The sequence below is a fragment of the Sinocyclocheilus rhinocerous genome, unplaced genomic scaffold, assembly GCF_001515625.1.
Source record: "Sinocyclocheilus rhinocerous isolate Xijiao unplaced genomic scaffold, SAMN03320098_v1.1 scaffold1004, whole genome shotgun sequence".
NCBI classification, from domain to species: domain Eukaryota; kingdom Metazoa; phylum Chordata; class Actinopteri; order Cypriniformes; family Cyprinidae; genus Sinocyclocheilus; species Sinocyclocheilus rhinocerous.
Genome location: NW_015627248.1, coordinates 1,181,678 through 1,200,779, shown reverse-complemented (window position 1 = coordinate 1,200,779; position 19,102 = coordinate 1,181,678). Strand labels below are relative to the sequence as shown.

The 19,102-nt window shown below is 35.7% G+C and overlaps 1 protein-coding gene and 2 non-coding genes across 4 annotated transcripts in view; 2 read left to right on the top strand and 1 right to left on the bottom strand.

Annotated features, from left to right (window-relative positions):
* LOC107725573 (synaptosomal-associated protein 25-B-like) overlaps nucleotides 1-19,102 on the bottom strand; it is a 36,110-nt gene that overhangs the window by 7,683 nt on the left and 9,325 nt on the right. Inside the window, exons 2-5 of one of the 2 annotated variants that reach the window (XM_016534878.1) lie at nucleotides 7,885-8,015; nucleotides 5,650-5,691; nucleotides 4,095-4,143; nucleotides 392-506 (exon numbers count right to left, since the gene is read on the bottom strand). In XM_016534878.1, coding sequence (XP_016390364.1) covers nucleotides 392-506; nucleotides 4,095-4,143; nucleotides 5,650-5,691; nucleotides 7,885-7,956 — 278 coding nt within the window. In that variant the 5' untranslated portion in view covers nucleotides 7,957-8,015. Of the gene's footprint in view, nucleotides 1-76; nucleotides 195-391; nucleotides 507-4,094; nucleotides 4,144-5,649; nucleotides 5,692-7,884; nucleotides 8,016-19,102 lie in introns of both variants that reach the window. The other variant, XM_016534869.1, reaches the window with a different exon arrangement.
* trnal-uaa (transfer RNA leucine (anticodon UAA)) lies at nucleotides 2,358-2,440 on the top strand. The gene has a single exon. It is a non-coding gene; the product is annotated as a tRNA-Leu (tRNA).
* On the top strand, nucleotides 3,144-3,226 carry trnal-caa (transfer RNA leucine (anticodon CAA)). The gene has a single exon. It is a non-coding gene; the product is annotated as a tRNA-Leu (tRNA).

Below are 19,102 nucleotides of genomic sequence, written 5' to 3'. Positions count from 1 at the left end.
CTGGCCACGTGCTTTTTTATCCTATTTGTCGGGTTCAGGCAGGCAAGCAGGCAGGCAGGCGACAGGCATCACCTACTTGTTACATGGACATGGACATAGACCACAGAGATTTCCTAGATCCGTCAAATTCTTTTCTGCTTCTTTCATGTCCTTATTGATCTGATCCATTCCCTCTTCGATGCGCTCCAGTTGCTCTGATTTAAACATTAGTCAATTACGCCCCCAAAAGAAATAAAGAGTGCGGAAAAGGAACATAGAGAGAAAGAGAAAAGGAAGGCAAGGAGGAAAAGAGGGACAAAAAGAAAGAGAGAGGCTTAAACATTCACAGTGACAAGAGACAGTCAGACAGCAGCAGACAGGTGAAAGCCTTGGACGCTTCACCAGTACCTACTTGTCGCAGGGACATACAAGTCCACAGCATTTGCCTACATCTTTTAAACTTTTCTCAGCTTCCATCATGTCTTTGTTGATATGGTTCATGCCATCTTCAACACGCTCGAGTTGTTCTGGTCAGGACAAAGGGGTGACAGTAATGAAATGAGACTTTGCATCCTTGCAGACAAACGATGATGACAAATGACATCTAAGCTGTCCAGAAACACATCTACTCAAAACGTGAGACATTTGAATGATGTGGTGGGTGGTTAGGTAGGTTAGGTCGTGCCGAGAACATGGCCTATGAGGCGTTGAGCACATACGCAAATAAGAAAGTGACTTTTCAACCCACATGCATTTACCTGTTTAATTTGTGCTCAACTTGACAATTTGTCTTGGTTAAATTATGGCAATAATTAAAGAAATAGTTCACCCAAAATTTTAATTCTGTCATCATTTACATGCCCTCATATTGTTCCAAACCCATATGACTTTTTTTTTGTCCTCCACAAAACACAAAAAATGTATTTTTGAATATTCAAGTCACTTTTTCCCCCACCATGGTTCTTGGCATCTATGGTTTCATGAAGAACCTTTACCATCCATGGAACCTTTCCATTCAATAAAATGTCCTTTGGATTTTAAAATGTTCTTCACACTAAGAAATAAAAAGAAATGGCTCTTTCAAGAACTGCTCACTGAAAGATTTTTTGAAGAACCAAACATGGTTTGCTGATATGCCCCTTTTAGAACCTATATTTTAAGAGTGATAATGAAATTGAAAGGGGAATGACTGGGGCTGTCAATCTCCAAAATCAGCACTGTAAAAGTATCATAATCATTCCAATGGAAGAAGGTTCAGGTTCAGAACAACATAAGAGCGACTCTTCATTTTTGGGTGAACTATCTCAATAAGCATTCGCTAATATTTTGTAATAGGGATGCTCTTCCGAGCCTTTAGGGAATCCAGCAATTGCTGGCATGAATGCTTGGCATCACTGGGCACTGGCTCACAGTAGGTACTGAGCCACCACTGTTTGAGCTGAACTAAAAAAAGAAACAGTCAGGATGATTACGAACGTTTGAATATAGTGAGCAAATGCTGAGAAAGAAAGAAGATGATCAGAAACAGAACAGAAATAAAGAGCAAATGAGAATGAAATATGGAGCATAATTGTGTGGTAAGGTGAAGTAAACTTAAGAATGTAATGGATGATCATTCATGAACTGAAATGAACAACAGACGGAAGGGATTCACATTCCTTTAGGGCTTTAGAAAACTGTAAAATCCCTGGGGGAGCAAAACAGATGTTGGAGTTTTATAAAAATGAACAAATATATAAATAAGATTCACTTTTAAGTGTCTATTCATCTGCCCTTAATTGAGCTAAAAATTTTATTCTTCTTAGCCAGTTTAAATACAACTGACAGGGTCTAGTATGAGGTTTCCACCTTATACCGTCAACAAGCCAAACGACTAATTGGGTAACAAAGAGTGAAAAATTTAAGGGGGTCTGAATACTTTCCGTACCCACTGTATATTTCATCTGGTGATGAGGAGAGCTGTTTGTCATTACCAGCAACATCGATCGTTCAATTTACCTCTTTACAAGACTCTCAAAACTTCGCTTTTGACATGACGGCCTGATGTTTATAATCATAAATGATGTTTAAATCATTTCTTTAATCTGCAAAACAGCTCATCTGGTAAAGCATTATGAGTAGCTTATAGATAGTTAAGTTAAAATAAGCAAATAAAAATGACTTACTGCACAACCTCATTAAATGATTCCATAATGTGCAAGAGCAGCGTGACTGAAGAAAGAGGGGGAAGGAGGCGAGAAAGACAGTGGGAGACTCGTCTCGTCATTGGTTGACAGTGATGTAAAGCATATCTTCATTGTTTTATATTTAACACCAGGACTGAGACTGTAATGGCATCCATTGAGCTACTTTAATGCCTTTCCAAACAACACCAACGAACCAGGATGGCCGAGTGGTTAAGGCGTTGGACTTAAGATCCAATGGACAAATGTCCTCGTGGGTTCGAACCCCACTCCTGGTAGATCAATGTGAATTTTAAGTAGAATGCAGTAATACAGCTCTATGTGGTTGTGTTACCAACAAATTGGTTTCTCAAAACTGGTTATGAAGTATCTCTAAAACGAATAATGACGGTTTTAACACAACAACGTGACTAGGATGGCTTAGTGGTTAAAGCGTTGGACTTTATATCCAATGGACAAATGCCCTCTTGGGTTTGAACCCCACTCCTAGTAGATCAATGTGAATTTTAAGTAGAATATAGTAATACAGCTGAATGTGGTTGCGTTGTCAACAAATTGCTTTCTAAAAACTGGTTCTGAAGTACCTCTAAAAGGAATAAAGAGGGTTTTAACACATCGAAGTGACTTGGATGCCTGAGTGGTTAAGGTGTTGGACTTAAGATCCAATGGACAAATGTTCCTGGGGGATCAAACCCCACTCCTAGTAGCAAATTCTAGCATGAATTAGGGCAAAAAAAGCGGTGCTCTTAGAGACTAGAGGAACAGTCACTTCAACTATCTCCTGACAAAACAGGATGGCTGAGTGGTTAAGGTTTTGGATTTATAATCCAATAAACAAATGTCTTTGTGGGTTCAAACCCCCCTCCTTGTAGCAAATGTCAATTCTGTTATGAGTAATTGCAAATAAAAAACTGCTTTATCTTATAGAGATGATAGAAAGCATACTGGAGAAGCAATATCTACAACTAACCTAAAAACGTGACCAGGATGGCCGAGTGGTTAAGGCTTTGGACTCAAGATCCAATGGATAAATGTCCTTGTGGGTTCAAACCACACTCTTGGTAACAAAGCTGATTTTAAACATTGAAAGAAATAGAAATTTGTGCTTGGTTAATGTCATGACATTTTCTATCTTTAAATAAAACAGATGGAGTACCATACCCTTTTGGACTGTTAACACTGTAGGCTGGTACCCAGAGGTTGTAGGTTCAAAATGCTGAAAATGTGATTAATGAGCTACCATCGCGGTGCCCTTGAGTCAGACAACTGACTTTATGTAGTTCTTTAAGTGACATTCTCATCACTCCCTTTATATGTCTACTGCAGTGGACTTCTAACTGGAAGCCTCCTGAGCTCTAGGAGACTATTACAGTACATTAAGCAATCAGAACACAGCTTTATGAGATGTGCTGGAGGCAAGAAAGGTGGCGGGATCATTTAAGGTAGGAAATGGATTGTTCTGAGGCAGTCTGAAGAACACAACATCCATAATTTAACACAACGAGAAGAAAGGCTGTATGTTGTTTTGACAGACTAATTAAAATTTCTCTTCCATGTGGAAAGGAACTCAACACTGCTTATAATCCACATAAAACCGAATAAAGCCTCTAGCATTATAAGGGCTTAATTTGTCTATAGATGTGACTGTTTCTATTAAACCAATAAATCAATTATTGTTTTATTTTTTCATGAAAATGCCTATACTGTTCGTGGAATGGAGTATGTTTGTCTAATTATCCTAAAACAGCAATGAGTGTTAACTGGAAAGTCTTTCGCCCCAGGGATTGTACACAGATACAGTGGGTACGGAAAGTATTCAGACCCCCTTAAATTTTTCACTCTTTGTTATATTGCAGCCATTTGCTAAAATCATTTGACTTACTGCACAACCTCATTAAATGATTCCATAATGTGTTTTTCGCCGTAACTTACCTCCCTGTTCATCCAGCATAACCAAAGTTCTGATACCAGCATCTTTACTCTAATCCATCAAGAATGGCAAAGCAAGAAAAAAAGAGGAAATAACAAACAAATGAGAGAAGCCTACAGGCGAACAGAAAGGAGATTCACACATATTTAGGTCAGATATAAGATGAGAAAAGAACAGCAAGCAAGGACAGACTGTAGCGCACAGCATTATCACGACTATTGAAATTCTTCAAGAGCGCTTTCTTCATTTGGCAGGTAATAATAAGGTGGCAATGAGGTGGCAGACAGTATGGAGCTAAAATTAGTTCTGAATTGTAAACAGAGCACTGGCTTGAACTCTGAAGGTATAAGAGCATGTGTGTGTGTGCAATATGGCGAGTCGTTCTCTGAGGCACATGCAGGTTCTATTGACCTAAATAAAACAGCTGATTGTCTTATTCTGAATCCCACATCACCTCAATATTTTAACTAGATGATCGAGCACTGCTGAGGTTTGTTATCACAGCACCAGGTACCTACAGCAATCTTTATATGCAATGAAAAAAAATTAAATACTTCATTTAGTAAAATATCCCCACTTATCAGTTTTGTCAGTTTTTATACTAATAATAACAATTACTCTGCATTTAATCAAAGTGACATATGGCATAATGGAAACTGGAAGCGTTTAATATGAAATCAGATGCAAGTACCAGATGGGAACATTATATTTGTTCAGCACTGCTGAACTTTGAAGGTCATTAGCAGCTGAAGTAAGGAATTTTTTTTTCCAACAATGGCAAAAATGAAGCGAGAGAATGATTCGTTCACAACTTTGGATGGCCAATTTCAAGATGTAATTTTCAACACCTGGTACTGGGTCTGTTTTTCAAAAATCATTAAGATATATAGAGACCAAAAATATTATACATCTTGGCTGCAATAACCCTACTTGGAGCAGGAACCTTCATATTATACTAACACCACCATTCAAAAGTTGGGGTCTGTATTTTTTTTTTTTTTTTTAGAAATGCCTGGTAGCCAAGTAGTCTCCACTGCTTCATGATAAATAGATGAGCAGTCTTAATATTTCATTTATTATTTTATTTCTGTTTAGGTAAATGCAGCCTTGATGAAGAAAACATTAAATAATAAACCAAATAAATAATATGATTTATACTCGCTATCACACTAAAACTAAAATTTAGGTTTCTGATCTTTATAATGCCAAAGCAACCACCATCTTTTCTGAACACCATCTTTTCATCTCCACATGTGTGGTCAGGAGTGTTTGATCCCTATTAGACACTAGAAAGACTCGTTTTCTCTCCCGTGTCTCACCGCTGCCCTATCAGTAACACATAGATGGAGTTTCTCTGAAATCATTATTGATTTTTATCACAGAGCGGAAATTCGGTGCTATTTCACCGTCTCCATTTCTGACCTTCAGCGGCCATGAAAACAAGCAGTGCACCAAACTCTTTGTAAAAACAGCTTTTCATATACAGCTATATATATGTGTGTGTGTGTGTGTGTGTGTGTGTGTGTGTGTGTATAAGTCATTAAGTCACTATCCTACCTCTTCAACCAGCTGCAGCATGCGGCGAGTGCTTTCCAAAGACTGTAGAAAGAAAAATACACGTATTATTACCCACAATGTACACAGCAGCTAATATGTTCCTGCTTGTTTGGTTCTTCATGTTGTTATTTGAATGCTATGTGTCGAGCACCACAGTTGGTACAAGGCCATAATGTTCATAATGTCAGTTCCGACAGAATGTTACTAATGGCTGCCAAGTTCAGACTGAGCTGAATGTATAGCCATTTCTGTCCCCCCTCCTTTCCTTCCTGTTCCTTCAAAGAAAGCTCAAGATAGCATTATCCACTCATGAATATTTAAAGCTCTCCCATTCCAGTTCACTGTATATATCTGAGCTGAAGAAATATGACTGTGCAGTGCCACAGGACGCTCAATAGCAGGCTGGGATTAAAGATCATTATTGGGATCTTGATTTCTTTTTAGAGAGCTCTCGTCAAGAGTCATGCCATAGATCATACACCATACTCCACCCAACCATACACCACCTCGTCATTGTGTGGTATTGAAGGTGAAGTGTGTCATTTTTTCGGTGTTAATACTGTCTCTTGTGCCACTTTAATGTGTGGCAACAACTATTGACAAGTTAGTCAACTAGCTGGCAAGTCAATTTTCATCTCATGTAATGATCTGCTTATTTATTGAAGCTATTTCATGGTGAGAAAAATAAAAAGACTCTGGGAAACATCTGTTTACTTTTGCCACAATCCTGGTTTGTATGTGAATGCTTCAAATGAACCCAGATGATTTCAGAAGTCTGGTTTTCAGTTTGCATATTGTGCATGCAAAGTGCTCCAGTTTTAGTCTATTTTCACATTTATGGAACTTCAAATATATCAGTTGCTGCATGTCACCATACGTAACAAATGACATGGAACTATTTTTTCAATATAGAACATACACAATGTATTTTTGCATAATTTATATTATTTATAGTATTTATATTATAGTATAGTATTTATTATAGTATAGTATTTATAGTATTTATTTATTGATATTTTACATGAGCTTTTATTTTTTTATTTTCAGTTTTATTTTCATATTAAAATTTTAGTTGAAGTTTTACAAATTTTGTTGTAATTTTGTTTGTACAACTTTATTTTTATGTCCATTTTAATACATTTATTACTTCAACTTAAACCTCTTTTTTCAGTTTGTTCCCAAGTCAACATTTTCAACAATTTTTTTCATTTAATATTTATATGTTAAATGCATTTATTGCAGCTTTATTTCAATTACAGAAAAGGATTTTTAATAGTTTTTGTTGTTATGTGGATTAATGCGGGGGTGATGTGGTTTGAATGTTTTGAACACCTGTCTGGAAACAGACAGGTGTCACTAGTGACACTTGTCTGTTTCCTGTTTCCTTTTAGTGCCACTAGTGGCACATAAATTGCACAATTCACCTTCAAGCAGTGTTAAAAAAAAGTTGTATTATTTAAGGATTAAGATAAAAATGACAGTAACGTTTTTTTCTTAAAGGGATAGTTCACCCAAAAACAAATTCAATCACCTTCAAGTTTGTTCCAAGCCCACATGCCTTATATATCTCCATACAATGAAACTGGGTTCCAATGTTGTTTTGGGCTTCATTGGTTTGCACTGTATGGACAAAATTCTTGAAAATATCTTCTTTTGTTGCATACAGTTTTGGAATGACATGAGGGTGAGTAAATGATGACAGAATTTTTATTTCTGGGTGAACTATCCCTTTTTTGTCAGTATATAACCTAGTAAATCAATCAAGGACATATGTGCATTGGCCATATTAATAATGCACTAGAGTTCTGATGACATGGTCAATCACCCTCCCACATGTAGCTGTGTCAAAGTTCTGATTGTTTAGCAGGAGACCAGTGTGATTAAAGGTCTATCAAAGCCAGTGTAGAACCCCCACTGGGCAGGTGCTGTGAGTTAGGCTGTTTCTGTCTGAAACAAGTGGAGAACCTCTCACTGCTTCTGCCTGGTAACCAAGCAGTCTCCACTGCTCCATGATAAATAGATGAGCAGTCTTATTATAGAGCCGCTTCATTTTGCACAAAACAGTTTTATTCAGAGATGCTCTTTAGAGTGGTTCTATCTTCTACTGCACGTCTGGAAGTCATGGTGTGTTCATTCTCCTTCACGCTGGGACGGGTCTATTTATAAACAGATGCTGTCGTATTTAGGGTTTATTTTTAGACGTGCATCTCCCATGCATGTTGAAGGTGTACTTACCTCATCGCCCAGCTGATCAGCTCTGGCCTGCATGTCCGTCAGCTCGTTGCGCATGTCGGCCTCGTCTGCCATGGCTGCTGGAGTAATGAGGTGCTTACCTCTAAACGGGAAATGTAGCTCTTACTTGAAGGCTGGAAAAGAGATGAAAAATGCTTTTTAGGCTGTGCCAACAAAGACACACTGAAGCGAGTATTCCAGACAGATCTGGTACAGCAATGCACAAAAAATGAACAAACAGAATTTATAAGTGACTCACACAGTGCCGTGCATCACATGTACGTCTCTGCATTTCATTCTATTTTCATTTGAAGACAATAATCGAGCAAGTATTGTGTGGCAGTCAATATATCTAGACTCATTCTCAGAAATTGACTCATCAATTCAAGGACTCAGGTTACTCAAAGCTCACAAAATAGAAAGAGAAAAATGATAGATATATCCTAGAAGATGTGTACTGAGAATTAGATTATGAATTAATTGCTACTTCTAAAAATAATGCGGGAAATGTAAAGGAATTTGCTGAAAATTTACTCTCAGGTCATCCGAGATGTAGATGAGTTTGTTTCTACATCAGAACAGATTTGGAGAAATTTAGGATTACATCACTTGCTCACCAATGGATGCTCTGCAGTGAATGGGTGCCGTCAGAATGAGAGTCCAAACAGCTGATAAAAACATCACAATAATCCACAAGTAATCCATATGATTCAGGTCCATCAATTAATGTATTGTGAAGCAAAAAGCTCCATCATTAAGACATTTAAACTTGAAACCTTTGCTTCCAGCTACAAATGTCCATAATAACACTAAAAAAGTCCAGTAAAAATCTTTTATTGAGCAATTTAAATTTTGGGGTGAATTATTCCTTTAAAGTCAACATAAAATCAAAACTGACCTTATTCATTTTCTAAATGCACATTCCTGATCTTATTGTGCACAATTCATTGGTGAATGTTATAGTAAAGGATTTTTTCCCCTTTGTAACATTACTTAAACTGTAACAACCTGCTCCACCTAAGACAAATTTCCTTTTCACTCGATGTCACCAATTCCTCTTATTTTTTCCCTCTTATTCCACTTTTTACAATCTAATCAATTTATAAAGGATCAAATAAAGCACCATCAACTGTAAGTTGGCATCAAGTCATGTAAATATATTGCCAGAAATCTGCTGGAACTGCTGTCGGTGTTCCCTGTCATTAGACATTTCGTCTTATGCCAACTGGAAAAGGCAGCAGACCTCTGATACTCCATCTTCTCCCTGGCTGCTCTATCTATCTATCTCTCTGCTCCAGTGGTGAGAGGTCCAAAGAAAACATGAATAATTAAAAGACAATTAGATTAACTAAAGAATCATATCTATATACAGCGTCAAGCCGAAAGCCTGCTGATCTGTGGCATGACTCTTGAGTTGAAATTGATGAATGGGATTCTATTTCATACTAATATTCTTGATTCTTAAAACATGAGAGATACAATTTATTATAGTGACCAGTGCAATATAAAGTATAACTTACACTATTATGATTGTCAGTATCAAGCTATTTAAAAACAAACAAACAAAGGGCAGACCATGAAGGAATATTCAGGTAGGCTGACATGTAAATAATGTTATTAAAAATAATTGCAGCCGGTTTTATGTTTATCTATGTACTGATAATTATTCTCCCGTACACAGATTATATCCGTCATGATATCCTAGAATAATCTTGATAATAAATAATGCGCTATAATCTCTAAAATCGCCAACACAACCCTTAATATAGTAAACTGATGGAACAAATATTGCAGCGTCATATACAGATCACTAAAGGAAAGCCTTATTATTCCATCTAACATCTACTCACATATGTGACCCTGGACCACAAAACCAGTCATAAGGGTGAGTTTTTTGAAAATGAGATTTATACATCATCTGAAAGCTGAATAAATAAGCTTTCCATTTATGTATGGTTTGTTAGGACAATATTTGGCCGAGATACAACTATTTGAAAATCTGGAATCTGAGGGTGCAAAAAAATCTAAATACTGAGAAAATCGCCTTTAAAGTTGTCCAAATGAAGTTCTTAGCAATGCATATTACTAATCAATAATTGTTTTGATATATTTACGGTAAGAAATGTACAAAATATCTTCATGGAACATGATCTTTACTTAATATCCTAATGATTTTTGGCATAAAAGAAAAATCGATAATTTTAACTCATACAATGTTTTTTTGGCTATTGCTAAAAATATACCCAAGGGACTTAAGACTTAAGGTTTTGTGGTCCAGGGTCACATATGCATAGTAGAAGAACTCCATCCTTCATTATGGCAGATTTGTATTTATTCATTTGTATTTCATCAACATTTTGGCTAAATTTCAAGTTTCTCTTCACCTGTTTTCTTAACGGAACATACAGTGCATATTTGATGATGCGCTGCTGTGATACTGAGAGCTGATTGGCTTGAATACATATCGCAGACAATGATTGGTTATGCAAATTTTGTTTAACGACACCAGACACAAATGAACTAAACGACGTTGCATCATTTGAATAGCCACTCTGGGCTGCGTTTCCAAAAAGCATCGTTAGCTAACTATGGTCGTTAGTTCCACTGAACTCCATTGGTAACGACAGAACTTACGACCATAGTTGCTTTTGGGAAACGCACCCGATTGGTAAACTTTGTAAGTATTAAAGTTTCAAGTACAAGGCAACTCTTTGGGGAATGAATAACTTTTAACAGATCAGAATTTACATTAAAGGCATAATATGTAAAAAATTTTTTATTAAAATATCCAAAAACCACTAGAACAGTATTATATATTTTGCTGACTTGTGTACTTACATTATCCCAAATGTTTCAAAGAATGTTTAAATCCAGAGAAATAAGCAATTTTAACTAGTGACACGGACCGTGTCCATAGTGTCATTGTGTCGCCTGCCAATGACGTCGTAACCCCTCGATTTTTCGGTTTTGTAGAAAACATGGAAACACCAAAGACGCTTTAATATGTTGTGCGTTTTAATAGACCGGTGACGACCGCACAGAGTAGCATTATAACAGAACTTTCAAATGTATCTAGTATGATAAAATAGCGCTGCTTTACCCCACATACGCACGACCGGAAGGAGCGGAAGCGGTCGACTGTGGCATGATAAAAGCTCCGCTGCTTTCGAGCCGTGTGTCGCGCTCGTTCAGCGGCCTCGTTTCGCTTCGACGACTTTCAGCCTCACCCTGCTTCATTCTACTACGTTAATAAATCATTAGCTCATCCATGAACATGATTTCTGCCCGAGTCCCGTCGGATTGCATCGGCTGTGGGGATGAAGACCACAACTCCCATGATTCCACACTCAGTCACGGTGTCATCAAACTACGCCTTTGTCTATTTGTTTATTTTGAATACGCGCCCTCTAACGGCGAAAATTATATATTGTGCCTTTAATCTGAATCTGGATGAACTCAAAAGCATGTTAAAATTTGCATATATGCTGCATGGCAAGAAAAGAGAGTGGAAATAGGTCAGCCTATATGGAGCACATATGGTATTAAGATTTCCACTCTCTGCGTCATCCTTCATAGCTCAGTTTTATTCCAGTTCTTTCTGTAGACGCTGTTATAAAAGAATTTCTCAAACTGCCATGTCGCACACTCTCACTATCACACTGGAAATGCAATGACTCAAAAGAAATGGTCAAGACTCCTCAAGTGCCAATTATGTTCAGAAAGAGCCACATATCCTAAGAGGAAAAAAGAAAATTTCTATGAAAATCTTAATAACTCAAAGCTTACAAAAGTACATAAAGTGACAGCTTAAGGTCACATATTCATGACATATAGTCTGTGAAAACGGTGCTTCAGAAATGAATCTAAATGTAAAAGCAACCCAGAAGCCTACAGCAAAGTTTGTCATTGCCATTTCATAATGTGTGAGGACGCTGAGGTCAAGCCCATGATGTGCTTTGCAGACTGATGTCAATGTGCCGTCGGCTACAAGCAGTGAGTTCAGAACTATATTTGCTTCATGACTCGCCAGTTATTTAATGTTTCATGTCCGTAAAACACAGCATGGAGTGCAGTGCATGAAAAATTAATTACGCTTTAATTTTGTTCTTTTGAGAGTGTAGTGAACGCCGGCTGAAAATAATTATGATCACGGATCCATCACCCTCTAACACAAAATAATGAAATATTTTCCAGAAGTTGGAGTTAAAATAATCACACACTCCCTAGAGAGTGTGGCACCATGGTGTGTGCTGCTCGAAAACCTCCGCTCAGTTTTAATGAACCAATGAAGTTTTAGATTCATCTGTGACCTGTATCTGAAGGGTTGCTGTCTATCTCGTTGCACCCTGGAGAGAACAACAGTGCTTGCTGGTTATTTAAAGCACTCTTGTTGAACTTGACATTTACTAATAGTAACAAGCACATCTGAAGGTCACAAATGGCCTTGTCCAAACACGTCAATTAAATGAGCTGTGTTCAGAATATCATACTAAAGTTCTCACTGTTTCTGCATTATATAGTGTACTGTGCATAATATGCACATTTTTATGCACAGAATACATGGATCACCTACTACATCTCTTTCATAACTTATTGTGCACTTAGAATTCTGATTGTACTGAGTAGAGCTAAGATATTTTTATTCAAAACTGAACTAAAAATGCAACAACCATCTTATTATTTACCAGAATTTGACGTCACTTTCTGAATTAAACCTGCAACATGCTGAGTTCAATGTAGCACACAAATGTTTGAAACATTTATCAATGCATTTATCAGTTTACAAATGTTTTTAAATGCACTGCCATTCAAAAGATTGGAGACAGTCAAATTAGTTTTTCTTTTTGAAAGAAATTTATGTTTTTATTCAGCAAGGATACATTAAGATTTCTATTTCAAACAAATGCTATTCTATTTGAACTGTCTATTCATCAAATAATCCAGAAAAAAAAAATCATGGTTTCCACAAAAATATTGAGCAACACAACTGTGCATTCAGATTTGCCATCACAGGAATAAATTACATCTTAAAACATATTACTATAGAAAACATTTCTTTTAAATTGTAATAATATTTCACAATATTACATGTTTGATTAAATAAATGAAGCATTGGTGAACATAAGAGACTTCTTTCAAATATAAAAAAAAAAATTAACGACCCCTAACTTTTAATGGTAGTGTATCTATTGTAAATATTTCATTTTATTATTATTATTAGTTTTTTTTATTTGGATTTATATTGTGCTTTAAATCTTTACAGGGAATCACAAAATAAATAATCCATTTAAATACACAACATGCAGTTACATGCAAAAACAAGGATGAAATCTATCTTATAAATGCAAATATAAGCACATGGCCAATTAAAAAAATATTCATTCTTAAATCAACATCCAACAGAAGTGAGCTTGCATGGCCTTTAAGAAGGACACTGGTATGATTTATCTCAAACGATGCAATGGAAACCACATCTTCTCCAGGTGATAAACAAGAAATTAGAGATCCAGTTACACTGTACATGACGTCAGTCTCATCAACATACTTCCTCTCCATCTCTCACTCCATTACTATCTCTCCTGAGCCATCCTAATTCAGTATTCCATTAATAATGGACGATGTGTCAGATAAGAAACAAGAGCAATGGCTTTCTCACTGGCAAGCATTTTCTTCCAGCCTTGTCTCTACAGTGTCATGGATGCACAGGCCATCTTGTAAATGATTGTTCTTTAAGGATGTGGCTTATCCGCCGAACCAGAGTTAATCCACACCCTGAGAGAAAAACTACATCGCCACACAAACATGCCAGCTGTGGGCGTACTCTTTTCCTGTCAGGAAGACAGGCCTGGATTGATGTATCAGGGCCAATTTTGGCAGGCGGCATCACAAACTCTTCACATTTATTTGGCAAACGCTTTAATCTTAAACAACATTGCATTCAAGGTACAAAGTAGGTTTTTGGTTTACCTGGGAACCTATGACCTTGCCAATGGCATGCTTTACTGTTTAAATTACAGGGAGGGGGTAAACATTTTTTGTTTGTTTTAAAAAAAGAAAAGAAAATAAAGTTAATGCATTTTACAAGAAAATACTGTTTTTACTTGCCGTTTCTTTGTAAATAATTGTGAAATTTACTAGCAATTTCTGAGTGAAAAAATTGTTTCTACACCAATTTTTTTCAGTGCAGTTTAATTAAGTTTCTCTGTAAATTTATGAAGAAAAAAAATGAAATGAAATTCTGAGAACTGAAAAAGAAAAAATTACACAATATTTACAATTTTCCCTCAGAATAATTTCACTCAAAATAATTACAAAGAAATGGCATAACACATTACACCAAATACACAAAATAATGATCTTTAAAAAAGCATCATATGACCCCTTTAAATAAAATATTTTCTTGTAAAACATGCTTAAATAATGTTTAATTTATAATTCCAAAAAAATTTGCGTGTAAATAAATAAGTCCAAATAAGATTAAGCAATTTCTTTTCTTTTTTTTCTTTTTTACAATATTTACTCAACTACAAAACATTTTCTAGCAGTTAAAAAGTCAATAGAGATACTTTCCTCTTAAAGACTTTGCAAACATTTTTTTGCATAAATCTGAAACATTTTCAATTAATGAGGGAATATTATTCAACCTACAAGAATGAGAGTTTAATAAAAACGCATTTGTATCACCAAACAATGCCAATACATACTAGTATAAGAGACTGTGCATTGCATTGCTCTCTTTAGCATTCAAAAGGTAATTTCGTTTAGCCCTTTGGCAAGTGTTGTGTTGTGCAAACCACCTCTGACGTGAAGGGCAAGTACAAGGTTGTTATATACCGCAACCTTGACATTGAGAAACAGGTTTGTTGAACTCTGGCCACATAGAAAACAAGAACACATCTCTATTATATACTATGTGTCTTCTTGTAATTATTAATTTGGGAGAAATTGTCCTTTATATTCATTAGTGAAAACATGCCATTATGTTGCACAAATGACAGAAAATATACATCCATTTATACAGTAAGTCCATTTAATAGAGAAAAAAACCATTCTCTGAATATGGTTATTATTACTTTTGTGCTGTTGACTCTAAACAATATTTGCCATCTCCATTTGTATTCATTGTGATGGTGATGGATCTTGATGATTATTATAAATAAAGACCTGAAGCACTGAACAAAAACATGGTTCAAAAGGCTTGGTTCTGAAATATTTTAATGCACATAATCAAATCCATCTGGACTGAATAGGACACATAATTTCATTTCTGCATCAAATAACCCCCAGTTTAACGTTTTAGCAGATTTTCCACCTAGACTTAGCTGATGCAAAAACGACCCTCAAAATGTGATGCTTAAAGTTAACGACAGACCAAAACCACATTAATGACTCAGCTGCTATTGTGAATATAAAATAAGCAGAATAATTAACTCTGTGTACTCAGAGTGATCTGACATTTTCACAGAACATTTACAATATGTGATAAACAGCATCCAGCTGAGTCTGCCTTTGAGATATCTATGCAAAAAATAAATAAAATAAATAAATCACACTAAAAAAACAGCATATGATAAATGACATTAACCTAGTCTAAATCATTATTATTTAAAAAATATTTTATAGGAAAATATTTATGCTATTGCATATGAATATAATAGGGCTGTTAAGCAATTAAAAAATTAATCTAATGATGTGCTGGAAAAATAATCGAATTAATTGCAAATTGATCAATTTGGCCTATGAAGTTACCCCCAAAAGATAATTTAGTCACTGTGGTGTTAAATGACAATATTTTTTAAATGCATATTGAAACATGAAATTATTATTATTAAAATAAAAAAAATACTTTAAATATGAAACTAAAACTGCCAGGTGGCGGCAAGTCACTGTCTTAATGAGCAAGTCATTCAGACATTCATTCTACCGATTCGTTCAAAAGGCTGATTGATTTTATTATGGGCCAAAAACTAAATGAAAATGTAACGAAAAATTATTTTGCTAAATTAAAGGGGTCATATGATGCGATTTCAAGTTTTCCTTTCTCTTTGGAGTGTTACAAGTTGTTCGTGAATAGATAAGATCCCTAAAGTTGCAAAGACTAAAGTCTCAAACCCAAAGAGATATTCTTTATAAAAGTTAAGACTGGTCCACGCCCTCCTAAAACGCCTCGTTTAAACACGCCCCCATATGTCTACGTCACGATGTGGGAAGATTTGCAAAACACCAGTGGTGGACAGTAACGAAGTAGTTTTACTTCGTTACTGTACTTAAGTACATTTTTCAAGTATCTGCACTTTACTGGAGTAGTTTTATTTTGAGTAACTTTTACTTTTACTTCACTACATTCCAAAGCATAAGATCGTACTTTTTCACTGGATAGCTGGCCAATCAGAGCACACCTCGCTTTTCAGACCGATGAGCTTTGTAAAAATCGACGCGTTTCAGAAAGGCGGGGCATAGAGGAGAAACAATAATGTACAGTATGTTGAAAATAATGTGTTTTTTGAACCTTAAATCGCATAAACACATTTCATTACACCAAATACACAAAGTAATGTTCTTTTTAGCAACATCACATGACCCCTTTAAGCAAAAACTGACAATATTGTTAAATGTAACACAATATTAACTTCATGTTTGTTGTATAAAATCAATGTCACATTTGCAATAGTGCAGATATGCGGGAAAAATGCACTCTTGCTTGTTTGATATTCCTAAACTGTATCATATGATATAAATAGAAGACAAATCCCATACAGGTGCATTTTTCCCCTCACATCTTGAACTTCAGGGGCATATAACTGCATTCTCATAGACTACATCACGCAGTCAGTCATCGTCCTGCATCAGGTTCGTCAGAAACTGCGTGCAACATAAGACGACTCAAACGTTGTTAATAATTTTAACGCGTTATGTTTTCCATAATTAATCACACCTAATAGACATGTTAAAATGGCAACCCTAGTACATAATAGCATCGAAGTTCTAATCAAATTATTTAATCATGTCATTTTTGGAGTTTATTGCAATGACAGATTAACCTCAAGCGAGCACTTTTTTTTTTAGCAAATCTTCATGTTGCTAGCAATATCAGGTAAGCGCTGACAAAGAAAAGGCCAGGTTCTTTATAACACATCCCAGTACAAATCCCAAAAGCACACTGCTCGGCAGGAAGTGTCACCCTGCACAGTTAAGACTAGCTGGCAATGATGAAACATACAATAAAAAGTCTGCCTGATGAAGGACAAAAAGAGCATTCAGCACAATGTGAGGAAGAAGATGAATGTGACCCCAGTCATCTACGGCCAGATGTTACCACGTCCACCTCCACATCTCATGAAGAGAGCAATAAATGAGTATATCAAAACAGAGTCCATAAAAAAAAGGATGTTTTGGATAGAGGTCAGTGAGATAAACAGAGCCGTCACGCAACATTTCAGTGTATCCTCCAAAGGAGATCGAACTCCTCCAGAGACCTGCTGCCTGATGTGTATTAAACCTGTCAGGCTGTGTCACGTTGGCCATGCCGGGTGACACAGGGTGACACGGGGCTACAGATTAAACCCACCACTCAAAGAGGATTTATGGCCTTCTGGCTTTCTTTACACCAAGCTTACTGCGTTGTCCCGCCTCTTCTGATGAATTAATTTATAACAACTCATGAGATTCATTGAAAGAAATCTCATGCATTTATATGTCAATTTAACAGATTAATTTAGCACAATTCATTATTTTTATTTTTATTGTAACTATTATTTATTTTTAAACAATTAATCTTAACAAATTAATAAACAGAAATAAAAAATGTCCTTGATGTACAAAATTAACTACTAAAAATTTTATTAAAACTTAAAATTAAACTAAATTTAAAATGAAAACAGAAAATATAAAAATAACTAATTCAAAGCATTAATAAAAACTATAATAGTCTCAATCTCAATATAATATTTCTGTTTATTTATTTGTTAAGCAGCAGTGTAAAACGTGTGTGTGTGTGTGTGTGTATACACAAAAAATGACAAACAACAACATTACTAAACAAAACAACAAACTTACTAAAACTTTAACAAAATATTAAAATAAAAACTAACTCTAAATATTAATAAAACCTACAATATTTTCAGTAATCTCAAAGATACTGAAATAACACATAGATAGATAGATAAATAGATAGATAGATAGCAAGAAAGAGAGAAACAATACTATTTTTATCTAGTATAATCATAAAGGTTAAGCGGCATGAATGTGATCGTGTATAATAAATAATAATTGAGTGTATTTATACATAAATCTCTTCTGTAATATTGCAGTTAGTGAATAAATGCTCTGTAAAAACATTTGAGATTATCTTGCTTGGCATCATGGGAACTGGCTGTGACCCAGGGGGGAAAATTTTTAAGATTTTACTCCCCAGAAAACACTTCCAGCACAGTGTTATCTGGCATAGGCACGAGTCTAATTATAGTCATATGTGATGTTTACTCTTGCAGAAGTGCCTTTATGCATGATTTAGTCTCATGCCACACCAAATGTTCCCTTAATATGCAGCATAATCAGATCTCATTCCACACAAAACCGTGTCACTGGATATTCCAGCTGTGACCTCTATCCTGAAGCTGATACTTCCTTCTATATCAGTAAAAGCAAAGGTCTTTCCACTCTTCTACCATTACTTGATCTCACGTTCCTTAGACAGCCATTAGACAGCAAATCCCATTCAGTTTAAAGCTCGATAACCAAGACAACCAGAAAAGATGGAGAGAACGAGGGGAGAAACAAAGGAAAACCAAACTTTTACAAACAAGGCGTATCGCTATCTAGATGTTTACAAGACAATTCAGATAACAATAAAGCACAGTAAAGGACAAAAATAGAGAGAGAAAGAAAAAATGGTTGGACATCCAAACAGCGCAGACAAGTGCTGGGTAATTTGCAAGTTACCAAGCAACCTGAAGAACCATACAACCATATTAATCAGATTTCCCTCCATCCTATCGAATAAAGGGATCATCCATTTTGCCCACCTATATCTTGCTTAGAACTGTTTTGGACTGTTTTCGCTTGTAAACGGTGCTTGGTCTGTGCAGATTTCTCTCCTGATTCAGATGAGATTACTTTTTCATTAGAGAAAGCAATATTATGGATAGAGGACTCGTATTTTAGCTGGAAGAAATGGTTTGAATTAAAGGAATACTGATTAAAAAAAAAAAAAATCTGTTGT